We start from the raw sequence: 26,457 nt of genomic DNA on the forward strand, positions 1-26,457 counted from the left end.
CTCCTGTGTCCTTGTTGACCAGTACAGACCCCAACCCAGCAACCACTGGTCATGCTAAAAGAGGTCCCCAGTGTGCTCCCACGGCAGGGTAGGGCAGAACCCACGGGAGCTGTTTGAGCAGGTGGTGGCAGTGGGGTAGATAAGAGGGACCCTCCCCTGCGGCCTGAGGGTCGTGCATGGGTTGGGGGGGATCCTGAGACAGTTAAGGGGGGTAGGGGACAGATTGAGCTTGGGCCAGAGACGCCGATGTGGGGAGGGGCCTGACCTGGACAAGAGACGCCTCGCTGGTACCGGCAGGCCGCGGCAGACGCTGGACACTCTCCTGCCGGCGGACACGCCCCCGGAGGCCCTGGACCTCCTCAGGCGACTGCTGGTGTTCGCCCCCGACAAGCGGCTCAGCGCGGCCCAGGCACTGCAGCACCCCTACGTGCAGAGGTAGGGGCGCCCCGCGGCCCGACCTGGGATCGGCCTGAGAGGCTCGCTTGACTGGAGCCCGGGCCTTGCTTCTCCCTTACCCGCCTCCCGGGCTCTCTTAGGTTCCACTGCCCAGCCCGCGAGTGGACACTGGAGGCGGACGTGCAGCTCCCGGTGCAGGAAGGTGTCCAGCTCACGGCCGGGGAGTATCGCAGCCGCCTCTATCAGGTGCTCCAAATGGTGGCCGCCATCACTCCCCGTCCCCACGTCCCCTCGAGGCCTCCCCCCGCCGCACCAGCTCCCGATACTCGCACAGCACACCCACGCGCGCGCCCCTCTCCCCCCGCAGATGATCCTGGAGCGCAGAGGCAGCAGCCGCGCCCCACGAGAGAGGGGCCTGGGGGGAGCCCCCCTGCCCCAGGCCTGCGCGCTCCAACCCAGAGCTGTGGCCCAACTGCCCTCACGCGCGCCCGCGCAAGACCTGGGTCACCGCCCCGCGCACGGTGAGCGATGTGACCAGGACTGGCCCCTTCGGTGTGGGGCCGCCGGACGTCTGACTTGCGGGACTCCTAACCCCGGGGTGGATCTTCTGACCCCACAGATGCCCCTGGCAGAGCCAAGCACGTTACCAGGCAGAACTCGGCGCCCCCGCTCCCGCCTCTGCCCCCAGGAGGTTCCGGGAGCGAGGCAAGCCCCCCTGGGGCAGCGGCGGAGTCCCCCTCGGCACCCTCGTGGGTAGGTCGTGTAAGGGTGGGCACGGGAGGACCCCTCCGCTGTGCTTCCCAGGTGAAGCCCCATGTGCAGGGAGTGGCGCCCTCCCTGACCTCGCAAGCCGCCGCCCAGGTGGCCATTCAGGCCCTGATCCGGAGTGACCGGGACGCGGGCAGTAGGCTCAAGGCAGCCGGCGCACGACGGGTGAGTCCGCCTCCCTCCAGCCCTTCCTCACGGCCCCCAGACCTCGGGTTTTCTCCCGCCTGGCCCTCCCCTCTCCTCGGCCCCACCCCCTCCTCTCACAAGGACCCCCGACATTGCAGGTCTCTCTCCCGCGTCCTGAGGAAGCCCTGCGCGAGCCCAGGCCTGGGCGGAGGATGTTCAGCGGCTCGGCCTCACAGGGGGCCCAGGGGGCCGCCAGGGCCGCGCTTGGGGGCTACTCCCAAGCCTACGGTACAGTCTGCTACTCGGCACTGGACCACCTGCCCCTGCTCCCAGGACCGCACGCGTGACACACGCGTGAGCCGCTCTCTGCCTACTACCCTGCCCCACTGGGTCTCTGAGCCTGTGGCTAGGCCCCGTGCCCAGTCTCCAGATGATCATTGGCCACTCTGCCTGCGGATTCGCCCCGAAGTCCCAGCGCTTGCTAACCCTCTTCCCTCTTCTGCTTCCTTGGCCACACTGGAATCACAGGAAGTTTGTCCGGTCCTCTCAAGGGGAGAGGAGGGTCCCACTCCATCTCCAATCACCTCCTCCAATAAAGTTCTGTCTGTCCCCAGCCTGCCTGCCTGCCTGCCCTCCTCAGTGAGGGACTCCATGAGCCCAAACCCTTCTGGGGACCCGTCTGCTGTTACCCTGCGGCTCCCGTCTGTCCAGCATCCAACCTTTCCCTCTAGGCCCAGGGCACCTTAGGGCCTGCCTGGTGCTGGAGCAGAAGGCTAAAGGTTACGGCATGTATTTGGGTGACTGTATATATCTGGGAACACGTAAGATTTTGTGCTCATGTTTTATTAACACCAAAATGTTCAGAATCACATTTGTGGAGCTGTGGTATTCAGCAAGATACGTGGGATGCAGACAGGAGGATCCCAGGGCCCCAACTGGGCGCCCAGCCAGTGGCCTCTAGTGACCCCCTTCAAAGGCTCCACCTCCTTTGCCAGCTCTCCCTAAGCACCACGCCACATGGAAACGTGTCTGCAAACTCGAGCTCATGTGGCTCCCCATGACCTTTGCCACCTGAACGAAAGTCCTTGCCATCATCTCTACCTGGGTGGTGGCTTTGGTGACCAGACTGTGAGCTGTCAGAGTATGAAAGTGCTCTGAGTCAGAACTGCTGCTGCCTTTGCTCAGTGCCCTTGTTTCTTAAATCCTTTTCCGTTCTAAGTGATTGGGATTCTTACACTTAAAAAACCCAAAAAGCTATTCGAAAAGAAATAGCAGAAACACTCATTTCACACAGGTGTAGCACCTACAGTGAGTGGGGAGACCTTCTAAGCATTTGGTGCCAAAATGTGTCGTACCAAATCAAAGTTATTCTCGGCCGGAGAGAGAGATGCCAGGTAAGTGGGGGATGATGGACAGTTTGCAGGCTGTTGACAAAGAGGAAGGGGTGCAGGTAAGTGGGAGCTGGGCACCTGCAGGGCAAGGACCACACTTGGCACATCGGGCGCCAGTGGGCCTGGTGGGCTGGGGCTCAGGAGCCACCAGACTGAGTACTCTGTTCTCGCCTGTTCAAGTATAAGCACTACACATCCATCCCCTTTCTGGCTGTGAGTGTGTCTGTAAGATGAGGGCCCTTCACGGGGCTGGGTCACATATCATCCATCACTGAGGCCTGGTGCTGTCACTCACGGCCGGGAGTCTTGCTGAAGGGGTGGCCAGGTCTGCTTCAGGTCTTGGGGGCAGGGCAGCCCTTTGGGGTCCTTTGTCCCTACCCACAAACTGTCAGCAACAGCACTGCCTTCGCACAGTGAAAGGATGGCCACCAAGAAAGAGGTCAGGAGGTGGGAGATGGACAGGGCAAGATGGAGGTGGAGACAGCGGGCCCTGAGGAGGTGGGAGGCCCAGAGAGAGAACAGAACTGCCAGGAGACAGCCAAGGGGCAGCAGAGTGAAGACACAGCACAGCCAGGATGCTGTGTGTGCGCAGAGGGGAGCCCTGAGACACAGAAGCCCTGAGACATAAGGCTCCGAGAGAACCAGAGCCTAAGGCACAAAGAGGTGGTCCCTGAGGTGAAGGATGGCCCAAAGGAGACCTACAGCCCAAAGAGACGGTGCAGGCAGACGTTTCAGGGAGGCAGGGGCCTAGAGACTGGGGTGCTGAGAAGAGATGTGAGTTGGGGGAATAAGGCATGGGACAGCGAGCAGCTTCAGCCCAAAGCAGAGCCAGCAGCGGCAAGAGGCAGAGTATCGACCGGGTGACCCCAAGTGCAGCAGAGCTCTGGCAGGGCTCAGCCCAGTTCCAAACTGCAGCGGCCCGAGAGCCAGGACACTCACTTCTTGCTTTTGAATGTACCTAGGATCTTGGGCATGAACTTGCCCACCTTGCTGTCCCTGGCATCCTCCTCTGATGGGCCCTCGCCACCGCCTGGGCTGCCGGCCTCCTCTTTCTTGCAGAAGACCTCGAAGCGGCTGTAGACGCGCTTCTCCTTGCGCATGCTCTCCATGCGGCGCAGCAGCCGGTCGCGCTCCTCCACGCTGCCGGGCAGTGTGTGGCTCAGCCGGCCTTGTGTCCCCAGACTGTCCGAGCGAAAAATGGCCGAACATTTGTCCTTGTCAGACATGTCTGGGGCCAGGCCGCCGGCAGCTGGTGGGCGACCGATATCGGGGCTGCTGTGGGCCGGGGTGGGGGCGGGGACTCCGCGGTGCTTCTGGCCTTGGGCGCTGATCTGCTCCAGAATGGCTTTCGTGTCATCCCGCAGGTTGCTGCTGTACAAGGCGTTGGTCGTGGCCGAGCCTGTGCGACCCCGTGGAACCCGCTCCTCTCCGGGGGCCGCCTCAGTGCTGTCACTCGGGCTCAGCGACGGCCGCTGGGGGCTCTCCGGCTGCCCATTCTCCTGCAGGACCGGGAAGCCGCCCTCATCCTCTGTGCGCCGCTCACTCTTGGGGCTCAGCAGCTGCCGGAGGCGCAGGGAGCCTTTACGCAGGACTTCCATGGGGCCAGTAGGTGCCTCCTCCATGGGCCCAGTCTTCGGAGACTCTCCGGAGAAGGTAGGGGTGAGGCTGCCCCTGCGCTCTGGCACAGGAGGCACTGGGCTACCCCTGCGCTCTGGCACGGGGGGTATCGGACTGCCCCTCCGATCAGGATGGGCTGAGGTGACGCCCCCCTTCTGCTCAATAAATCCTGCAGTTGGGCTGCCTCTGCCGGCGGGAAACCCAGGTGTGGGGCTCCCCTTCCGTTCGGGGTAGGCTGTGGTGGGGCTCCCTTTGGGCTCCGAGTGGGGTTCTTCCACTGGGGGGCTGTCCCGCCCCTGCCCCTGCCGAGAGGTGGAGAGGCTCTGGGACAGGAGGAAGCGGGAGGGCAGCCTGTCGGTGCCACTCCGGCCCAGCGTGTCGAGCAGCTGGGTGGCAGTGAGTGTGGCGGCTCCTGGCTGCCGCTCAGCCTCCTGGTGCAGCTTCTGTGCGAAGGAGTCGCGCAGGTCGATCAGGCAGCTCTCGAGGCTGCGCTGCTCGCCCCCTGCACCCCCGGGCGCTGCCACCTCCTCCCGCCATGCCTGGGACACAACTGCCTTGCTGTAGCTGGCACCCGTCACCGCTGTGGCCCCTGCAGCGCCAGGATCACGAGCTGGGCCCTTGTACTTCTCCAGAAGCTCGGCTACCTTGGTGGAGGCAGCAGAGCGCACGGCCTCACCCCCGGGGCCCAGCATCTCACTGACCGCCTGCTCCTTGTGCATCAGCTGCACCTTTTCGGTGGTGCCTGCCGTGGCCCCACCCATGCCCTCGGCCTGCGAGGCAAAGATGAGCGAAGAGCGAAGCCGCGAGCTGCGCTGAATCAGGGGGTTCAGGCGCGAGCGGAAGGAGTCTTGCTTGGCCAGGCCTGCCTCCTCAGGACCCTCTCGCTCAGAGCCATCACCATCACCGCCACCACCGCCAGCGCCGGACACCAGGCCCTTGGCTGGGAAGGATGGGGGCAGACGGAAAGCCGAGGGAAGCAGGTCCCCGGCGGCCACCCTGACCCCAGAAACTAGCACGTCGTCTTCGTTAGACTCGGTCTCCATGGGTAGTGGCAGACCCTCGTCGCCTCCGTCCTCGCCATGGCAGCTGCTCAGATAGGAGGCGAGGCGCCAGTGTCTTAGTCCTGCCCGCCCCTCGGGCCCCACCCTGCGCTCAGGCTCCACCTCCAGCCCCGGCTCGGGGCCCAGCCGCACTGCTGCCTGGCAGGGGAAGCGGTGGCCTAGGTTGGGGCGTGGGGCCTCGCTGGGTTCCAGGCCGCGAGGTCCGGGCCGGAAGACTGGGTCCGAGCCATGGCGCACCTCACGTGACTCGCTGGACGGCACGTAGTCCAGTCGCTGGTGTCCGTCCAGCCCAAGCTCGGGGAAGCGTGGCCCGGAGCCCAAGGCGAAGTCCTCAGGATCTGCGAAGCCAGAGCGGCCAGCACGCAGCTTCTCGAATAGACCCTGTTGGCGCATCGGCGCAAACTGTGGGTCCCACTGGTAATGCTGCTGGTAGAGCTGGTCGCGGTGATAGTGGCTGGTCTGGAAGCGGAAGTCATCACCGTGGCTTAGGAACATCTGCCGTGACACCTGCCGTGCGGCTGCAAAGTTCTCCACGGCGCCGCCGGTGCCGTCAGCAGCCGCGTAGCTGTGACGCTTGAAGGAGTCCATCTCCAGCTGCCGTGCCTGGAAGACGCCCCGTGAGCCTGTGAGCTCAGCAGCTGGTCCGGCCTCCATGTCCCATCTACGTGGCTGCGGCCGCAGCCCCGCATGCGGCTCCAAGGTGCCCCCGGGCATCCGCAGTGGTTCCTCCCGGCGGAAGGCCGACAGGAAGTGACGGTCAGGGTCGAGGAAGGAGGGGAAGCCCAGGCCCTCTTCCCGAGGCGGCGGGAACAAGAGGTGAGCTCGCTTTGGGAAGGAGAAAGGGGTTGGCACACCGGCCACCTGGCCACCCATCAGGGGCCCGGCCCCTGCGTATGGAGCTAGGGCATATGCGTCCATGCGGGTCAGCGCCCCAGCCGAGGGCACCAGCGGCTCAGACTGTGCAAAGAGGATGCGGAACTCCTCGTCGAAACTGGAGACCAGCTCTCCCTGGAACACGTGCGCCAGGCTGCGGTGGATCTTCTCGAAGGACCACATGAAGCTGGGGGTGGGGCGGGGCCAGAGTCAGAAGGAGGGGCGGGGCAGGCAGCGGGCGGCTGGGGTCGGGACTGAGCGGCTGGGGCTGGGGCGTCCAGTCTGCCGGGACGCAGATGGAGCAGGGCTGGGACAGGTCACAGGAATAAGGGTCATGGGGAGGGCATCGGGCGGGCAGGTGCGGGGGCGGCGGGGGCTGCGCGCACCTGTAGCTTCCACTCATCACCACAGCACAGTCAACCAGGAGGAACTTCTCCTTCACGTGGCCCTTGAAGGACTTCCCAGTGCGGCAGTAGTAGGTGGGGCCTGCCACAGTGCGCACGCGCAGGAACTGGGGAGGAAGAGGCGTTAGGTCGCCGCGGAGGGGTCTGTCCCTCATCCCGGCATCCTCCCGCTGCCACCTGGACTCACATCCACATGGTGCAGGTTGACCCGGCACTTGTCGGCCATGTCTAAAAAGTGCTGGGCATTCATCTCATCCAGGAGAATGTAGACTGGGACGCGGCGCGCGGCGGCCTCCAGCACTTCCCCGAGAAGGTCCACATCCGTGAACATGTCCATCACCACAGCCACTACCTGCGGGGTGTGTGCGGGGGCTCGGGTCAAAGACCAAGGGTAGAACCCTCTGCTGAATCTACCCTTCTCTGGCAAACCTCTCAGCCAGCCCGGAGGACCTCCGCATCACCCACAAACTGCAAACCAGCTACTAGCCCGTCCCAGGGGAGCATGGGGCCCTGTCAGGGAATGCGAGGAGGAAGGGGCTGTCAGCGGGGATGTGGGGCTGCTGGCCAGGTGGGTGGCCCAAGGTGGAGGCCTACACAGGCACAGGGCCTGTATCCTGTTAGGGATAAGGCACAGGCGTCCTTCACCTGGGGGTGGGTGCTCACCCCTGGATGGAGCAGAGGCAAGGTGAATGAAACCCCCGCAGTACCCCCTGCCCCAGATCCTTGGGCAGAAGGAGCCATCTCTGGCATCTGCCCCTGCTGCTTGTCTCCGCAGTCTGACAGGTCCCTTTGCTGTTTGCCAACTGCTGGTGAGGCGTAAGAAGCCCTCAGCGGGGTCAAGGGCAGTACTAGAGGTAACTGTATGTACAATAAGTACAGGCCAGGAGAGAGCCCAGCCATCCCAGAGCCCCGGACTTCCTGAGCACCGACCGTGACCGCGGGCAAGCAGACCCCTGCAGACAGTGCAGTGTGCCGCCTGCAATAACCAAACCCTTGGTGATGCCAGAAGTCTGCCAGGGAGCCCTCACTACAGCCGGACGCACCTTCACCCCTAAGCTGGCATGCTCATTTCTCGCCTCTCACAGTCTTCATGCTTCAGGGTCCAGCCCGGCTGCACTTCCCCACTGCCCACCAAGCCCATGCGAGCGTTACCTGTTGGGCAGAACGGATCATCCTTCGCGCCTCATCCTTGATGCTGGGACTGTCCGGTGGTGGCGGCTGCACTAGTGTTGTGACCTCTGTGCCCTGGAAGCCGAAGGTCAGGGGCCAGCCCAGGTCGAGTTCAGGCACGGCCTGGTCTGAGTTCACAGGCCAGTAGGTGCCTGAGGAGCCATCCATGTCCACATTGGGAGGGCTCCCTTCCGGGGGCTCATGGGCGACGTGCTGTGGGAGCCGCAGGTGGCGGCTCACGTGGTCCAGTTCTTCTGGGCACAGGAAGGCAGGAGCCCCCTCAGATGCCAGGAAGCGGCTGTAGGCCTCTGGCCCACCCTCAGCGAGTGCGTCCACTGCCAGGCGATAGTACTCTTTGTAATGAGGTGGGAGGTACCCAGGTGCCAGTGGGTTGTCTCCCTGCGAGGAGCTCTGGGAGCGACGGGCCATGTTGGGTCCAGGGGCCTGGGGGAGGGACATGGAGACACATTACCAGAGCGGGGGCACTGGGCCCATTCCCCAGTGGGTATCTATACTCATACATAGATACACTGTGGAAGGGCTGTCAGTGACCCTGGGTGGTCTTGGAGTTCTGCCCAGGCCATGAGGCCTTCAGGGCACCCCCAGACCCAGCAGAGTACCATTTCCAGCTGCTCTGGGCATACAGCCTGGGCCCCTGCTCTCACCAGGACCCAGGGAGGGCCTTGAGCCCCAGCTTTGGCTCCACACAACCCTCACTCAGGTTTACTTTATGGCCTTGGTGGACCCACACATTTGCACGCGTGCAAGAGGTAGACAGAAAGACAGGGAGAGGTGAAAAGCATCAATTCTCTGTTGTGGCAACTTATTACCTTATTTGTTCACCGATTGCTTTCTCTTATGTGCCTTGAGCAGAGGGCTCCAGCTGAGCCAGTGACCCCTTGATCCAGCCGGAGACCTTGGGTTCAAGCTAGCAACCACAGGGTCATGTCTATGATCCCACGTTCAAGCCAGCAAACCCACACCCAAGCTGGGGAGCCTGTGCTCAGCTGGATAAGCCTGCGCCAAGCCAGCAACCTCGGGGTTTCAAACCTGGGTCCTCAGCATCCCAGGCTGATGCTCTATCCACTGTGCCAGTGTCTGGTCAGGCCCCACAACAACTTTTTTTTTTTAAGTGAGTAAAGAAATAGAGAGGAAGGGAGAGAGATGAGAAACATCAACTAATAGTTGCAGCACTTTTAGTTGTTCATTGATTGCGTCTCATACATGCCTTGACCAGGGGCCTCCAAGCCAGCCAGGGACTCTTTGCTTAAGCCAGCAACCTTGGGCTCAAGCCAGTGACCGTGCACTCAAGCCAGGGACCTTGGAGTTTTGAATCTGGGACCTCAGCATTCCAGGTGCACGATCTGTCCCTTGTGCCATCACGGGCCAGGCCCCACCCACTTCACACCATACTAGGTTGTGGGTTCGATCTCTGGTCAGGGCACATACGGGAAGTGACCAATGAATGCACAACTAAGTGGAACAACAAATGAATGCCTCCCTTTCCCTCCTTTCTTCTCTGTTTCTCTAAAATCAATTTTTAAAAATGCTTAACATTTTATGACTGTTGGTATACATATAATACAGACTGGGTTCTTTATTATGAGTCACACTTTTCTTCTGATTTTATGGCAGTGCCTTTTTTTTTTTTTTTTTTTTTACAGAGACAGAGTCAGAGCGAGGGATAGATAGGAACAGAGAGATGAGAAGCATCAATCATCAGTTTTTTGTTGCAACACCTTAGTTGTTCATTGATTGCTTTCTCATATGTGCCTTGACCGTGAGGCTACAGCAGACCAAGTAACCCCTTGCTCGAGCCAGCAACCTTGGGTCCAAGCTGGTGAGTTTCGTGTTCAAGCTGACGACCTCGGGGTCTCGAACCCGGGTCATCCACATCCCAATCCGACGCTCTATCCACTGCGCCACTGCCTGGTCAGGCTGTGACAGTGCTTTTTCGTGGGCCCCTGGCACTGTGATAACTAGACAAACTGAGTGACCTATTGCCTGTCTGTCCCTGGTACCGGACCCTGGGGCCACTTGCCTTGCCTCTCTGGCTCCTTACCTCCACCACAGTATGCAGTGGTCAGGGTTGACCCAACACGACTGGCCCAAGGTGAGCTCCACCCACAGACCCTAGCCCGGGGGTCGGGAACCTATGGCTCGCGAGCCAGATGTGGCTCTTTTGATGGCTGCATGTGGCTCTCAGACAAATCTTTAATAAAAAAAATGTTAAAAATATAAAACATTCTCATGTATTACAATCTATTCATTGCTCATGTTCATGGTTGCGGGTGGCTGGAGCCAATCACAGCTGGCCTCCGGGACATACCAAATTTTTACTGGATAACGTGTAACGTACACGGGTCGTTGTATGGCTCTCACAGCTTTCTCAGCCAAAAAGTTTCCCGACCCTGCCCTAGCCACACCAGCATCCATCCTGCAAGTCTCACACTCGAGTCCCAGGCTTCTCTAGCCCTGGCTCTGCCCTTTGCCCCACCCTGCCCCACAGCCCTCTTTCACACCCTGGCAGATCTGGGCAGCAGCCTTTCTCCTCTCCATGAGCTTCGAGTCCCAACCCAGCCAAGCCCAGCCCTGTGTGGCAGCTGTGATCTTTCCAAGTTTCTTTGTCAGTGCCCAGTTCCCCAGTGTTCAGGATGAAGTCAGAGCCCTTTGCTGTGACCACTGTCAGGCTGTCCTGGGCTCCGAATGTGCCTCTCCACCCACACCACTTGCCCAAACGTCACTGCCTCCCATGCATGGCCCCGCCTGGCCAGGTGAGGGCCTCTCTTGAGCTCCCAGGGCCCATCTACACACATCCCCTAACTACGTGGGTATCCGGCCTCTACCCCAGTAGAGCCAGGCACTGCTCACCCCACCCCAGGTGCTCCTGCCTGGCTCCAGGCTCCCGGGTCTGAGCTAGTAGCAGTCCTTCTGAAAGACTGTCCACAGCATCCTCCTTCCCACGTGCAGTTGGCTGAGGCTCCCTTGAAGGGGTCAGGGAGCAGGAGACACTGGCCCGAGAATGTTGGGGGGTCAGGGCTCTGTTGCATACAGTGACCTGGGGAGCCGTTCCGGCCTGCTCCCCCTGAGGATGGGAGAGGTATTACACCCAGGTGCCACTCAGTCCACAGCAGGCAGAGTGGCTGCCTGGTTCCAGGGAAAGCTGTTCGGACCTGAGAGCCCATGATTACACAGGAGTGGCTGTACAGCCTTCATTGTACCAGGACCCAACTGACGAATACCACAGGAAGGTACGAAGGGGGGGCTGACTGTACCAGGTTGTCACCTGTGTCGATCACAGTACGGAGAGCCTCACACCTATCTGAGCAGTGTGCACGTGGGGATTTACATTGTATCTGACTACCCTGTGTTAGGTAGGTCTCACATTGTATCTGACCACGGAGGGTGGGGTGGGGGGTGTCTCACACTGTATTTCAGTGGTTTTCAACCTTTTTACACTTGGGGATAAGTGACCTAGCCGGCCAAAAATGGAAACGCAATGAATAGTTTTATCTTACCACGCATCACAGCGCAGCAGGCCACAGGCTGGCGCTTGACTTCCAAACTCCACGTGTACGGTGCACTGAACACTACGTGAGCTTGCCCGAATGCTTTTTGTCTGTTGTGCATGATTTGTAAATGCTCCGCATGGTGCAAAAGGTTGTCGAACAAGACTACAAGTTCCAAAGAGATCTAAGACAACCTCAACAGTATTTTCACTGATGATACAGGCTGATAAGTGGCAATCACCCTGAGCATAAATGAATTCGACTAAAATTATTGGGTCTATAATCTCATACAACATCAGGGTGGTTAACTCTTTTGCGGACCAGCGGATGGAAAACACTGCTGCACCTGATCACAATGGGAGGGGGGTGTCTCACACGGTTTCTGACCAGTGTGTGTGGGGGTTCTTCACACTGCAGATTATGGGGGGCACTGTGGCTACCTAGGCTCAGTATGGCCACGCAGGGTTTGGCGGCACCTTTGATGTCGGGAACCACACACTAGGATAGGCACTGTTTCTTCTGACTTCACAGGGGAGAGGATCCAGCTCGAACTATTTAGGCTGCATGCAATGGGGTTGAGCATCCTGGAGTGGACCAAGAACCTTCTCATCAGACAGGACTAGTCAGGAAGGTGGCCCTGCTGGGCCTCATACAGCAATACCGTGACCTCAGTGGCCTGGAGGTGGCCATTCCCCAGCCTGCGCTGAGGAACCTCAGCAGCGTGCCTCCCCACACAGCTGCCTACCAACGCCTGCCTTAGGGAGGGAGGGGCTCGTTTCCCACCCAGGCCCATGACTCAGCAGGAATCCGCTCCCCAGAGCTAACCTCTGACCTCTAACACAAGCCCAACAAAGTGGCCAGGGCCCTCAGGGTTCCAGTGGGCTCCCACCAGGGCCTTCCAGGCCCTGGACATATCCCACTGGGGTAGGAGAGAAGGAAGGGACTAAGGCAGGACAGCAGGGATCTTGTGCCAAGTATGGTGGGGGGCACGCAGAAGGGTCCCTGAAATAAGAACTGGGAGGCATTAGGAGTCGGGAGGTGGTGGGGGAGGGATTTGGCCCCATAGGCTCACGGATTGGAAGTCTAAGTGCTGTAGTTTCTCGGGATGTGCAAAGCAGGAAGTTAGTGCACCTCAAGGAGCTAGCAGCCGCCAGGGCCGGTGTCCCATTTCCCTGCCCCAGTCCAGAGATCTAAGCGCGAGAAAACGGGGGCCTTGGGCTCTCCCGGTGCTCAGGTGGGGCGCCAGACGGAGCCCTGGCACCCATGGCAGCCTGGGCGGGGCGCCCCCAGGAGAAGGGTCTAGGCCGGGCCCAGCCCTCTCCCCAGACTCCAGCTAGGCCGCGAGGGCGGGTGGGAGTCAGGACCGCCTGGGAAGGCTCTGACCCAGACCCGGGCTCCTCCCCACCCAACTCCTCCCGGGCCGGCGTCGTGCGAGGTCGCTCGCATCCACCTCGGCGCAGGAGGCCGCGGCTGCCCCCCGCCCCGCCGTCCGGCCCCGCACACTCCCCCGCCCGGCTCCGGGTCGCGCGGCCCCGGCACAGGTGCCGGCGGGAGAGCCGCCCAGGTGAGGCCGCGCGCGCCGGGGGGCTCCGCGCGCCGCCCCCGCCCCACCCCGCGGCCCGGCCCGGCCGCCCTCGCCCGCGAGCCCGCCCCGCTCCGCTCCGGCCGGGTTGGGGGCTTACCTGGCCAGGTGCGCGGGGGTCTCGGACGAGGACAGCAGGAGCCGACCGCCGCCCAGCGGCCTCGCGGTCGGGTCGGTCCGGCAGCCACTCCCTGGCGCGGCCCGCCCGCCGCGCGGCCTGATTCACGCGCCCGCCCCCGCCCCGCCCGCTCCCGCCGCCGGCTTGCCCGGGCAGCACCTGGGGGCGGGGCGGCCCCACCCGCGGCGCGCCCGCATTCCTCCGCCCGCCGCCCCCCGGACCCCGGCGGCGCCCCGGCTCCCGCCGCGCCCCCGGCGGCGCGCCCTGGGACCCCCGCCGGGCGTGTCCGGGAACCGACAACCTTGCGGGCCCCCATCTCTCCACCGAAGGCTCCGGGTCCCTACGCCTGACCCCTGACCCTTGGCCCGGAAGTGGAGATGATTGGAAGTTCCGGCTCAGTCGCTAGGAAACGGGCGAGCTCGACGCGAGGGGCGGAGCTTCTGCTCTCCCCCTGGAGTTGGGGAGGCAGGTGCGGCAGGTGAGGCTGCCGACGCGGCGCCGAGCCGGGGGCGGGGCCGGGCCTGGGGACCCTGCAAGCACGGGGGACCCCCCCACTACACCGGGACGACCCCCGCTCGGCTCTGCCGTAGAGGACCCACTGCCCGCACACACGGACGCCCACAAGCACCTGGGACCCTGCTGCACAAATATCTCCCGACACTGACACCCAGGCCTATACGAGAGTTATGCACAGAGGGGACACCTTTCCGCAAAGATGGACCCCGCATCCACACCAAGCCCCTCACACACACACATTCGCTGGCCACCGCAGGCACAGCCATGCCCACACATAGAGGAGACCCTGCACACAGCAACCCTATGTGTGGGGTGTGCACATACGGGACCTTACGTGCACACCAAGTCCTGCACATGCCTGTCACCCAGGCACACCCCAACGTTCACGCATAGACAGGGAACCCACATTTACTGACCTCCACACAGGGTCCCTGCACACACATAAGACCCTACAGGAACACGGAGAGTCCACCAAGAGCTCAGGACCCTGCAGGTGCTGAGCACATGGACACCCGCCCTCAGCAGGCATCGAGCCCCACACACGGGCACCCTCCCTTCGTGTATGCACGGAAGACTCAGCTGCCTCTGGGTGCCTCAATACCCAGTGTCCCCCAAACACTTCAGACTCTTACTCGGAACCCCAGTTTCCCACCTGACCCTCACCACCTCCCCAAGCACTTTCCCTCTGCTGTCACACGGCCTGAGCCTCTCCTCCGGTCTCCAGTCACCTTCCTGCTCATCCCTCTCCCTACCACACCCTCTATTTTCTGTTTTCAGGGTCATTTCATCCCCAAACACTCAGCGGTGCTCCATCAGCGGCATCATTGGGTTGGCACTGGGTGTGGGGTCAGACCAGTGCCCAGGCAGTAGTGCTGCAGTGGGTTACCTGGCAGTGGGGGAGATGAGGGGATCCTAACCCAGGTTGGGGAGGGGGCGATCTCCCAGCGACATGAACTTTCGGGTCAGCCAAGCAGACTAGGGAGAAGAGGGTGGCTTTCAGACCCTGACAACGACACCTGCCAGGCCAGGATAAAAGAAGGCCGAGGGCTCGGATGCTCCGTGGGGTGGGACTGGGCTCTGGCTTGTGCATTAGGACAAAGCCTGCCCAGCTGGCAGCCCAGTGGTTTGAAGCAGGGAGATGGGTACAGGACCCCCCATCTGGGGGTTGTGGTCAGGGCCTGGGACCAGAGGGTGGATGAGTTGGAGGGAGGGGCAGGTGAGTGAGGGCAAAGCGGACGAGCTGTGGCCAGATGCTCTTCCTAAGCATTCCCACTCAAGCTGCTGCCTTACACACACCAAAAACCAGAGGCGGGCCCTGGCCGGTTGGCTCGGTGGTAGAGCGTCGGCCTGGCGTGCAGAAGTCCCGGGTTCGATTCCCGGCCAGGGCACACAGGAGAGGCACCCATCTGCTTCTCCACCCCTCCCCCTCCCCTTCCTCTCTGTCTCTCTCTTCCCCTCCCGCAGCCGAGGCTCCACTGGAGCAAAAGATGGCCCGGGCACTGGGGATGGCTCCTTGGCCTCTGCCCCAGGCACTAGAGTGGCTCTGATCACGACAGAGTGACGACCTGGATGGGCAGAGCATTGCCCCCTGGTGGGCGTGCCGGGTAGATCCCGGTCGGGCGCATGCGGGAGTCTGTCTGACTGCCTCCCTGTTTCCAGCTTCAGAAAAATACAAAATAAATAAATAAATAAATAAATAAATAAATAAATACCAGAGGCGGCCCTGACCAGGCAGTGGCTAGAGCCTCAAACTGGGATGCGGAAGGACCCAGGTTCGAGACCCTGAGGTTGCCAGCTTGAGTGTGGGCTCATCTGGTTTGAGCAAAGCTCACCAGCTTAGACCCAAGGTCACTGGCTCGAGCAAGGGGTCACTCGGTCTGCTGAAGGCCCGCGGTCAAGGCACATATGAGAAAGCAATCAATGAACAATTAAGGTGTCGCAACGAAAAACTGATGATTGATGCTTCTCATCTCTCTCCGTTCCTGTCTGTCTGTCTATCCCTCTCTCTCTGACTCTCTCTCTGTCCCTGTAAAAGAAAAGAAAACAAAACAAAACAGGCAGACAGGTGGCCAGGAGCCAGCAAGGTGCTGTATTGGGGTGCCCCTGATCCCGTTGGGCACCTGCTGATGGTCCACCAGGTCCTGGATGTGTGCAGTACTGTTCCCACCGCCCGTGCCACTCTGAACACACTGTCCTTGACCTTTCCTGCCCTCTTCTCAGGAGCATGAGCAGTAAGAAGGGGGGGCCCAAAGCGGCCTCAGGGAAGTGGCCGACATCCCTCCCTGGGACCAAGCCCAGAGCCACTGCTGGTGAGTAAGTGCACCTTCCAACCTCCAGGGCACCCCACTCAGACACGAACTTGTGAGACACCCCCTACGCAGCCACCCGGGACACCCCCTGAGAAGACCCTCTCCTCCTCCGAGTTAGGCCTGGGTACGGCAGACTGAGAGGATTCGGAGCTCCGATGTCCACTCCAGGCCCTGGGGGTGGGGGCCCAGGAGCTGTGTTCAGAGGAGCACAGCTTTACATCACATGGAGACGGGGAGCAGGGTCTACGGCCATACCTCCCTGAGCGCGCCCGATCTCGTCTGATCTCGGAAGCTAAGCAGGGTCGGGCCTGGTCGGTACTTGGATGGGAGACGGGGAGCAGGGTCTATGGCCATACCTCCCTGAGCGTGCCCGATCTCGTCTGATCTCGGAAGCTAAGCAGGGTCGGGCCTGGTCAGTGCTTGGATGGGAGACGGGGAGCAGGGTCTACGGCCATACCTCCCTGAACGCGCCCGATCTCGTCTGATCTCGGAAGCTAAGCGGGGTCGGGCCTGGTTGGTACTTGGATGGGAGAAGGGCAGCAGGGTCTACGGCCATACCTCCCTGAACGCGCCCGATCTCGTCTGATCTCGGAAGCTAAGCAGGGTCGGGCCTGGTCGGTGCTTGGATGGGAGACGGGGAGCAGGGTCTACGGCCATACCTCCCTGAACGCGCCCGATCTCGTCTGATCTCGGAAGCTAAGCAGGGTCGGGCCTGGTTGGTGCTTGGATGGGAGACGGGGAGCAGGGTCTACGGCCATACCTCCCTGAACGCGCCCGATCTCGTCTGATCTCGGAAGCTAAGCAGGGTCGGGCCTGGTCGGTGCTTGGATGGGAGACGGGGAGCAGGGTCTACGGCCATACCTCCCTGAACGCGCCTGATCTCGTCTGATCTCGGAAAATAAGCAGGGTCGGGCCTGGTCGGTGCTTGGATGGGAGACGGGGAGCAGGGTCTACGGCCATACCTCCCTGAGCGCGCCCGATCTCGTCTGATCTCGGAAGCTAAGCAGGGTCGGGCCTGGTCAGTGCTTGGATGGGAGACGGGGAGCAGGGTCTACGGCCATACCTCCCTGAGCGCGCCCGATCTCGTCTGATCTCGGAAGCTAAGCAGGGTCGGGCCTGGTCAGTGCTTGGATGGGAGACGGGGAGCAGGGTCTACGGCCATACCTCCCTGAGCGCGCCCGATCTCGTCTGATCTCGGAAGCTAAGCAGGGTCGGGCCTGGTCGGTGCTTGGATGGGAGACGGGGAGCAGGGTCTACGGCCATACCTCCCTGAGCGCGCCCGATCTCGTCTGATCTCGGAAGCTAAGCGGGGTCGGGCCTGGTCGGTACTTGGAGAGACGGGGAGCAGGGTCTACGGCCATACCTCCCTGAGCGCGCCCGATCTCGTCTGATCTCGGAAGCTAAGCAGGGTCGGGCCTGGTCGGTTCTTGGATGGGAGAAGGCAGCAGGGTCTACGGCCATACCTCCCTGAACGCGCCCGATCTCGTCTGATCTCGGAAGCTAAGCAGGGTCGGGCCTGGTTGGTACTTGGATGGGAGACGGGGAGCAGGGTCTACGGCCATACCTCCCTGAGCGCGCCCGATCTCGTCTGATCTCGGAAGCTAAGCAGGGTCGGGCCTGGTCGGTACTTGGAGAGACGGGGAGCAGGGTCTACGGCCATACCTCCCTGAACGCGCCCGATCTCGTCTGATCTCGGAAGCTAAGCAGGGTCGGGCCTGGTCAGTGCTTGGATGGGAGACGGGGAGCAGGGTCTACGGCCATACCTCCCTGAGCGCGCCCGATCTCGTCTGATCTCGGAAGCTAAGCAGGGTCGGGCCTGGTCGGTGCTTGGATGGGAGATGGGCAGCAGGGTCTACGGCCATACCTCCCTGAACGCGCCCGATCTCGTCTGATCTCGGAAGCTAAGCAGGGTCGGGCCTGGTCAGTACTTGGATGGGAGACGGGGAGCAGGGTCTGAAACAGAGCAGGGCTCGAATCCGTGTTGGGGGTTCTCAGGCTAAGCCTGCGGTCCACTCTGACCCTCGGCTCCTCCTGGGCCATCCTGTGCTTTTCCCTGCCGGCTGGTGCTCTCTGAGGCCACCTTCCCCAGGGCCACTTCCAGCTTGCGTGGTGACAGCTTGTCCTTGGCTCAGTCCTGCTGTGGGTCAGGAGGGGCAGCTCTTGCCCTTCCCACCCCCACAGGCTGCCACCCCCCCTTCTCTGTCGTGGCACTTACCAGAATTTTTGCTACGCTGCCAATCCCTTCCGGGTTCCTTAAGTACCCAGGCCTGCATAGGGACCTGTGTTTGCTAAGAAAGAGTCTACCCCGTTCCTCAGAGGCCAACCCTCTGCTTGGAGTGGGCCTGCCGCAGCCCCAGGACCCCAGGAGGCTCTGAGGTCACAGGATGGATGGTGGTGACTGCTCTTCAGACTCAGAGGGGTTAGACCTTCCTTAGTTCCCCAAAATAGCCCCAGCTGCGTCTGAGGCAGCAGCTGTCCTGGAATGAGGATGCTGGGCTCAGGTGCCACTGGCCGCTTCCTGGACCGAGCCCTGGAACCCACACTGTAATCAACAGGAGGAGGGCAGGGGCGCCCCGAAGCTGTGCTGGGGATCTGCTCCTCGGTTCTGCGACCTGCTGACTGTCCCCTTGGTCGTCACCCTGTCCACCTCAAACACTGCCCTGGATGGCACTCGGCCGGGATGCCCAGGGCTGGTGCAGGAACACCTCTTCCTCACGTTCCCTGAACAAGTGCCCTGCTTGGCGCCCTCTGCCTAGCAAGCACTGGCCCGAGAGGGCGTGCTGTCGCGTGGTCTTTGCAGCGCCCTGTTGAGTGAGCACCAGCCTCACTTTGCAGATGTGAAAAATGGGCCCCATAGGTGTCCCACAGCCAGCCGGCCGCTGGGCCTTCTGCAGGGCCCTGTAGGATGCTTGTGTGATCACCACCCCCCCCCCATTGTCAGAGCCTCCGCCACAATGATGCCCCCCGGGTCTTACCTGGCCTGGGGTCGGCGGCACCTCGAGACCCTCGCTCCGGAGCTGTTCCAGGGCCATCGCCAGCTCCAGCCCCTCCATGCGCACCCAGGCCCGCTCCTCCTGCAGCTGCTGCAGCCACAGCTGCTCCTCCTGCCACAGCTGCTCCCGCCACAGCTGTTCCTCCTGCCACAGCTGCAGCTGCAGCTGGATCTGCTGTCGCCGGTCCTCCAGCAGCAGCCGCTCCTGGGCCAGGCACAGCTGTACCTCGTGGAGCCTTAGCAGCTCGGGGTCCAGGCCGGGCGTGAGGCTCCACGGCCGGCAGCCTTCCATGTCCGAAGCAGGGACTGGCACCAGCTCGGACCCCAGGGCAGCAGCCTGCGCTGGCGTCTCAGCTGCCTGTGGCTGCTCTGGTGTGGCTGCCCTGGCGTCTCCCTGGGGAGCTGGCTGGCTGCGGGTCACGTGTCCTGCAGGGGCCACCCCTGTCTTGTCCCGAGGGCCCCCTGCATCAGAGGGCGGGGGCTCAGCCTCGGGGCCCTGCTGTCCTGCGGCCTGCTGTGCCCTGGCTGCTCTCCTGGCTCTGGTTTTGCGAGCCCGGCTCCGTTTCCCAGACATGGCCCCGATCCCGCGTCTGCTCCCCGGAGGCCCTGGCTCATCGGTGGGTCGCCGGGGTCCCGCGGGCTCAGAGGGCAGACCCGGAGGCCACCGCGGGGGGCCCTCTGTGGCTGCGGCCCCTGGAGCCCACCCTGCCCCCTGGCTGGTGCCTGCGGCCCTGCGGCTCTGGCCCCGGCCCTGGCTCTCTGCCTGTGGGCTTCAAGGGCCGACTCTCTGGGCTGGGCCAGGCTGGGGAGTTTATAGGGACTCGCGACGGCGGCTCACCCGGCAGGGAGGCTGACTAACGTGCTGACACAGGGCGCAGGACTTGACAGGCCACAGGCCTCGTGGGCCAGACCGGGAGAGAGTCTGAGAGAAACCGGAGGAGGTGGCTCTCGGCACCCAGACCGCCGGCTGCGTGCAGGGCGAGTCTCGTCCTGCCTGGGCGGGCACCCCCACCCCGTCCCACCCCTGGTCTCGGGACTCACACTCCAGCCGACAGGGCCAGGAGCTGCACGCATCCCCCACCACACGGACCATCCTGACGAGGCCCTTGCTGGCCACAGACAGTCCAGCCCAGGTGGCATGGGAGACACTGGCCACACTGAGCACCAGTCCCCCCCCCCCCATCAGCACAGCAGGGAAGCCCCTGGGCCCTAGCTGCTGAGCACACTGCGGAGACGGACGATGGACGGACCCTTTGGCCCAGCATGGGGCCCTCCCGCGGCGGGGGGACTGCCCTCGTGTTTGGTGGCAGAGACTTGGCCTTGAAAGGCTCCATCCTGTGGACTGAGACGGGCAGCAGGAAGGCCCAGCCTGCCCTGGGATGCAGGTGCTGCAGAGGCTCTGGAGGTCGTCCTGGTGGGGGGTCCAGCTGCCGGGCCCACAGAAACAGAGCCCTGGGGAGCCACCCCTAGCCAGCCTTTGGGTTGGGGGGTGCAGGGCCAGCCTGAGTGCTCTCTGCGTCCCAGGGCTTCCTGTTGGGAAGGAGGCTCCAGACGGCTTCCATCCCAGCGTTTCCCCCGCCTGGGGCCGCTGACTCACACCCACGCCCAGGGCTGGCTCTGCCACACTGGCTGGACTGGTTTGCCGGGCCCAGCCCTGCCTGCTCCCACCCTGCTCAGCCTTTACCCTGGAGGCTCAGGGGGAGGCAGACTGGCCACCACCGAGCCGAGGTGCACACCAGGAAAGGAGAAGGGGTCCGGAGGGAAGCGGTCCCCCCACGAGGCAGTGTGAGGGAGGGAGGGCGGGCAGCGGGGTGCCTACCTGAGGCATCGCCCCACCTGGGTTCCCCAGAGCCTGGGGCTTCAGGGCCCAGGGGCAGGGCGGTCCCGCCTGCGGGCACCACCACCCTCTGTGGCACGTGTGTGCCCTGTATCTACTGCGCAGGACGCGGTCCTGCCGCTTGTTAAAGCGGCCGCGCAGATGGGTGCTCCCTAACAGCCAGGACGCAGCTGCTCTGCGGGTGGCTCGTAAATGCCTCCCAAGCTTGAGGGGGGAGGGATGGATCCACACACCAACCCCACTCGTGTCCCCCCCACCACCAGGGAAGCCAGGAGAGAACCACCAGTTGCAGAGGAAGACCGGCCAGCAGATGAAGGGGCCAGAGCCCCCTGAATGCTCAGAGGCCCCCACAGGTGAGAGCCCATGCCCACCCACCCCCCTCACCTCCAGCCACTCCTCGCAAGGGAAGAGGGGAGGGCTAGGGCTAGCTGGCAGGAAGTGGGCTGTCTTGGGCTGGGTCTGCTGGGGTGGGTGTGCATGTGTGTGAGTGCACGTGTGCGAATGAATATGTGTGAGCTTGTGTACGTGTATGTGTGCAACCACATGCACATGTGTGTGTTCAAGCGAGGACGTGTGCATGCGTGTGAATGAGCACGTGTGCTCATGGGGCAAGCCTGTGGCATGCACAGAGCAGCATGTCCCACCTGGGAGCCAGTGGGGAGACCCATCCTCCCTGCCTCCACCACCCCAGCCCCTGCTTCCTGCTGAGAGCTGGGCTGTGTGTCTCCCAGGGGCGTGGGCTCTGGGGGTGCCCCATCCAGCGCCATGGGGTGGGAGGCCACCCTCCTTCCACCCAGAACAAGGGAACACAGTGTTGTCTGCACTGCGTGCTGTCGCCCTCCAGTGGCAGGAGCCAACCAGGGGCGGGCATCCCTGGAAGACAGGGCGTGGCAGCGCCTGCTGCCCCCCACGCTTCTCTTGTTCCTCCCTGGGCGCTCAGGGGCCCCAGCCCCGTCTTCCCAGTGCAGCCTCCGCTCTGTCCTCCAGGGCTGCATCTTGTTCATTTTTATAAACATTCCCATTCAGCGTGACCAGGAGGTGGCGCAGTGGATCAAGTGTCGGACTGGGACGTGGAGGACCCAGATTTGAAACCCCTAGGCTGCCAGCTTGAGTGCAGGCTCACTTGGCTTGAGCGCGGGGTCGCTGGCTTGAGCGTGGGATCATAGACATGACCCCATGGTCACTGGCTTGAAGCCCAAGGTTGCTGGCTTGAGCAAGGGGTCACTCAGTCTGCTCTAGCCCCCCCCCCCCCATCAAGGCACATATGAGAAAGCAATCAATGAACAACTAAGATGCTGCAACTGCCTGACCAGGCAGTGGCGCAGTGGAGAGCATCGGATTGGGATGTGGAGGACCCAGGTTTGAGACCCCGAGGTCATCAGCTTGAACGTGGGCATCTGGTTTGAGCGAAACTCACCAGCTTGGACCCAAGGTCGTTGGCTCGAGCAAGGGGTTTCTTGGTCTGCTATAGCCTCATGGTCAAGGCACATATAAGAAAGCAATCAATGAACTACTGAAGTGTCGCAACGAAAAACTGATGATTGATGCTTCTCATCTCTCGCCGTTCCTGTTTGTCTGTCCCTATCTATCCCTTGCTCTGACTCTCTGTCTCTGTAAAATAAATAAATTAAAAAAAAAAAAAAAGATGCTGCAACTAAGAGTTGAGGCTTCTTTTTTTTTTTAAGACTTTATTTATTTTAGAGAGGAGAGAAGGAGGAGAGAGAGAGAAGAGGGGAGGAGCAGGAAGCATCAACTCCCATATGTGCCTTGACCAGGCAAGTCCAGGGTTTTGAACCGGCGACCTCAGCATTCCAGGTCGACGCTTTATCCACTGCGCCACCACAGGTCAGGCAAGTTGAGGCTTCTTATCTCTCTCCCTTCTTCTCTGTCCTTATCTGTCCTTCTCTCTGACTCTCTGTCAAAAAGAAATTTTGTTTCCCATTGATTGAGAGAGAGAGGAGACGGGAGAGAGAAAGAGAGAGAGAAAAGCATCGACTTGTTCCACATAGTTATGCTCTCGCTCGCTGATTGCTTCTCATACGTGCCCTGACTGGGGATCAAACCCATAACCTCGGTGTTCTGGGACAACACTTCATTGCCTGAGCCACCCTGCCAGGGCTCCAGAGCTCTCTATCTTTACCCAAAACTTCCACCTGTGCCCCAAACCCAGACTCGGCAGCCCTGCAAGCCCTCTCCTGGGTGTCCTCAAGCCCCACGGTGCCTCCAAATCCAAACCGTCACCCCCTTGTCCTCCATGTCTAGTCCCCCAAGGCTGCTCCCAGTGACCCTGGGCCAAAGACTCCACTCCCACAGACAGTGTGTTCTCACCCCAACCCCCTGCTCTGGGGCCGGTCTCGTCCTCCTGACCCAGCTGGTCTCTGCCTCCTTTGTAGTCTGTTCTCTGCAGAGCAGCCAGTCTCGAGTCTCAAGCACGTTTGTCCCTTCTGGGCGGTGGTGGCCTTACCCCCAGGTGACCCTCTGCGACCACACATCACTCCCCTGGGGCGGACCAAGGGCTGGGATAGGGAACCTGACCTTGACCTTAGAGGTTTGTGACATTCTATTGTCCTGGCTGGCCCCGTTTGTGGATTTAGAACATCTGCCCCTTTGTCAGGTCGGGGGCAGTGACCTGCAGCACCTGCTACACTAATGCATCTGGTTTGGGAGCCGGGCCTCTGCCTGGACCACAGCTTGGAGCGGGGCCTGGATCCATGCGCCCTCTCCTCGCCCCAGGGCCAGCCGCGGAGGACCGAGCAGCCACTGTCATGCAGTGTGCCTTCCGGCGGCTGCTGGCGCGGAGGGAGCTGGTCCGGCGCCGACGGGAGCAGCGCGAGTACCTGGAGCTGATGGAGAGGCTGCAGAGGGAGGTGCGGCTGGGCTGGGGGCCGGTTTGGAGGGCAGCGAGAGGGCGCGCGGCCGGCCTGCAGGTGTCCGGTGGTCGGAGAGGTGGGAGGGCGCTCAGGGTCCCGGGGCCGTGACCTCGTGGCTGGGTCTGTCACAGGCCTTCCTGGCCCTGGTGCACCAGGAACGGGAGGCGGCGCGGCGGCGGCAGGCGGAGGAGGCCGAGGCCGAGCGGCGGCGGCGGGCGGAGCAGCAGCGCCGGGCTCGGCTGCTGGACGCGGCCTTCGATGGCAACCTGAGGGAGATTGCCGCGGTCCTGCGGGAGGTCAGCGGGGCGCGGCCAGCGGGGCGGGCGGGCGAGCGGGCGGCAGCAAGGCGCAGGTGACCCGGCTTGGGCACAGGTGGACGAACTGCTGACCAGCGAGGGTGTGGGCCACGACGAGGCAGGCGCGGCGCAGCGGCGACAGCGGCGTGTGGCCCTGCTGGACTGCGAGGACCCCCGCGGGAACACCCCGCTGTCCGAGGCAGCGGCGGGTGGGCAGCCGCAGGTCATCCGGCTGCTGGCCGAACAGGGCGCCAGCCCCAACTCCAAGGTAGGCGCCCGGGAGGCGCGGCGGCAGGGGCGCACCGGGAGGGGCGCACGGGGTGGGGCGCGGCGGCAGGGGCGCACGGGGAGGGCGCACGGGGAGGCGCGTCGGCAGGGGCGCACGGGGAGGGGCGCGGCGGCAGGGGCGCACGGGGAGGGCGCACGGGGAGGCGCGTCGGCAGGGGCGCACGGGGAGGGGCTCGGCTTAGGACTCTCCTTCCGCAGGGCGCCTTCGGAAGGACGCCGCTGTACCGGGCCGCCTTCGGGGGCCACCTGGAGGCCGTGGAGGTGCTTCTGAAGCTCGGGGCGGACCCGCGGGTGTACGCCGACGACGGGAGCACCCCAGTGCAGGTAGGAGCGAGGGCAGGAGCACCCTTGCCCACAGGGGCTGGGAGCTGGTGGCCCTGCTCAGAACCCTCAGAAGGGTCACTTACAGTCAAGATGGCCCCTCCCTCCTTCTGGTTTCTGAGCGCACCTCTGGCCAGGGCTTCCCTAGGTCCCTGGAACCTGGCTACCGCCTTGTGAAGTAGTGTTCCCCTCAAAGGTGAGGAAACTGAGGCCTGCTACCTCTGGACTTGGGCCTCCTCACCTGGCTCCTTGCTCTCCGCACATCCTGTTTCTGCAATCCCACTTCCCTGGGCTCCTGGGGGGCCACCCGGTCAGCCACTCCTGTCCCAGCATGGGGCTAGGCTGGCAATGGGGTGCATCGGCCTCTCCCCAACCCGGGAGGCCAGGTGTGATGGGGCCTGTGGGAACAGGTGACCCCGTGCCCCTTCCGTTATTTGTAGAGAATTTGACTTGTACCACAGGCGGTGTTCCCCGTCCACACCCCAGAGCCCAGCCCAGCTGTGAACCCCAGGGGATTGTCCTGGGATCTGCTGGTGGATTCCTGCGGCCACACAGGGGCTGCCAGAGGCTGGGCTCAGCCAGGGACCGTGTGCTTGGTCGGGGGCCCACCTCTACCCACAGGCTGCTTCCCCAGGAGGCTGCTCTGAGATCCCCCTCAGCCCTGCCATCTGCACCTGGGTGACAAGGGGTAGCACCAGGAGCCCAGCTTTCAGGTGGTCATGCTCCACACTTATGCTAGGCCCCGGGGACCCCGAGGGGTTGAGACATGTGCAGGGGGGCTGAGGACATTCCCACACAACTGGTACCTGAGGGGTGATGGGGGCGATGGGGGCATGGGGCCCAGGGAGTGAGGGTGGGTCGCTGGGACAGAGTCTCAGGAAGAGCAGCACGCAGGGTGGGGGTGGGGTGGGCCAGAGGTGCCTGGGGGATCCGGATGCCAGAAAGGGCAGTCTTGTCGCCAAAGGTACTGGAACATCAAATGTCCGTGGGCAAAGAAATGAACCTGACCTCACACTTTACGGAAAAAGCGGACTCAAAATGGATTACAGATTGCACGATGATAGCACCTTCAGAAGAACACAGGAGAGAACCCTTTGGGACCCACGGCTAGGTCAAGAGTTCTTAGACAAAAGGCACAACCCATCAAAGAAAAAGAAAAAATCAAGACACGGACTTCATCAGAATGTAAGACTTTGGCTTTGTCAAGAAGATGAAAAGACAAGCCACAGAAGGGCCGTATCTGGAATACACAAGAGAAGTCTCAAAGTGCGACACTAGATTGCTTTCCAGTCTGGTGAGGAAGTGGAGCCAGGGCGGGAAGAGAGCTTTCACTTAGGAGGGTGCAGTGCCGGTGAAGAGACGGGGTGTGTTTCCACATCATCACGCACCCAGCAGGAGAGCTGAGAGGAGGAGCAGTGAGGACAGTGCCCGCTGGCTGGCGAGGAGGCAGGGGACCCGGAGGGGAGGGGACAGGGAGCAGCTTCTCTGGAAAAGCGCCCCTTAAGAAACTGAACGTTTACCCTGTGACCCAGCAGTCAGCCACGCTCCTGGGTGTTCGTGCCGGTGAAGCGAAGACCGCGTCCACACAACAAGGTGCGCCCACCCACTCGCAGCAGCTTTCTGTGCCGTCAGCCCCAACCAGGAGACGCCTGGACGTTCTTCAGTGGGTGACAGGCTAGCAATCCAAGTCCCTCCGCTAAGAAGGGCCTGGCTGTGACCCTAGCACCCGGAAGAATTCAGGCTGAGGGAAAAACCCAACCTTACAGGGTTACGTACTGTACTGTACCGTACTGTGAGACTCCATTTAAATGACAGGATTACAGAGACCAATTAGTGGTTTACAGGGGTGAGGAAGGAAGGGGCAGAGAGGCGGCTGTGGCCAGAGGGATGATGCAAGGGGCTCTGTATTGTGTGTTGTGACTGGGGTGGTGGTCACACAGATCTACATGTGATAAAACTGCACATACTACCACTACACACACACACACAGAGGAATCTGTGTCCCTGTGGCAG

The 26,457-nt window shown here is 62.3% G+C and overlaps 3 protein-coding genes across 9 annotated transcripts in view; 2 read left to right on the forward strand and 1 right to left on the reverse strand.

Moving 5' to 3' along the window:
- Positions 1-3,361, forward strand: part of MAPK15 (mitogen-activated protein kinase 15) — a 17,980-nt gene extending 14,619 nt beyond the window's left edge. For 4 of the 5 annotated variants that reach the window (XM_066379648.1, XM_066379649.1, XM_066379652.1 and 1 more), the window contains 5 exons: positions 298-435; positions 537-642; positions 764-917; positions 1,016-1,329; positions 1,449-3,361. In XM_066379648.1, the coding sequence (XP_066235745.1) occupies positions 298-435; positions 537-642; positions 764-917; positions 1,016-1,329; positions 1,449-1,637 (901 nt within the window). In that variant the 3' untranslated portion in view covers positions 1,638-3,361. The remainder of the gene's footprint in view (positions 1-297; positions 436-536; positions 643-763; positions 918-1,015; positions 1,330-1,448) is intronic. The other variant, XM_066379650.1, reaches the window with a different exon arrangement.
- Positions 2,113-19,512, reverse strand: FAM83H (family with sequence similarity 83 member H). Of its 2 annotated transcripts, none has more exons than XM_066379619.1 (5): positions 18,816-19,512; positions 7,789-8,250; positions 6,824-6,988; positions 6,619-6,743; positions 2,113-6,419 (listed from the first exon to the last, which is right to left on the reverse strand). In XM_066379619.1, exons 1-5 carry the CDS (start codon positions 19,404-19,406, stop codon positions 3,617-3,619), a joined length of 4,146 nt encoding a protein of 1,381 aa, XP_066235716.1. In that variant the 5' UTR covers positions 19,407-19,512; the 3' UTR covers positions 2,113-3,616. The 2 variants fall into 2 exon arrangements, with proteins under 2 accessions (XP_066235716.1, XP_066235717.1); XM_066379620.1 differs by lacking the exon at positions 18,816-19,512 and adding an exon at positions 12,998-13,339.
- Positions 15,756-26,457, forward strand: part of IQANK1 (IQ motif and ankyrin repeat containing 1) — a 17,539-nt gene continuing 6,837 nt past the window's right edge. The window contains exons 1-6 of one of the 2 annotated variants that reach the window (XM_066379653.1): positions 15,756-15,840; positions 20,933-21,022; positions 23,403-23,536; positions 23,671-23,835; positions 23,912-24,103; positions 24,322-24,447. In XM_066379653.1, the coding sequence (XP_066235750.1) occupies positions 15,756-15,840; positions 20,933-21,022; positions 23,403-23,536; positions 23,671-23,835; positions 23,912-24,103; positions 24,322-24,447 (792 nt within the window). Of the gene's footprint in view, positions 15,841-20,932; positions 21,023-22,451; positions 22,515-23,283; positions 23,537-23,670; positions 23,836-23,911; positions 24,104-24,321; positions 24,448-26,457 lie in introns of those variants that run through there. The other variant, XM_066379654.1, reaches the window with a different exon arrangement.

The sequence above is a fragment of the Saccopteryx leptura genome, chromosome 3 (genome assembly GCF_036850995.1).
Source record: "Saccopteryx leptura isolate mSacLep1 chromosome 3, mSacLep1_pri_phased_curated, whole genome shotgun sequence".
Classification (NCBI taxonomy): domain Eukaryota; kingdom Metazoa; phylum Chordata; class Mammalia; order Chiroptera; family Emballonuridae; genus Saccopteryx; species Saccopteryx leptura.

Bases quoted from the DNA above. Each gene is read 5' to 3' on its own strand.
- FAM83H (XM_066379619.1), bottom strand. From the start codon at position 19,406: ATGTCTGGGAAACGGAGCCGGGCTCGCAAAACCAGAGCCAGGAGAGCA. The intron at 8,251-18,815 runs GTAAGACCCGGG...TCCCTCCCCCAG, and splicing joins TGCCGCCGACCCCAGGCCAG to GCCCCTGGACCCAACATGGC. The intron at 6,420-6,618 runs GTGCGCGCAGCC...CCCCACCCCCAG, and splicing joins GTGATGAGTGGAAGCTACAG to CTTCATGTGGTCCTTCGAGA.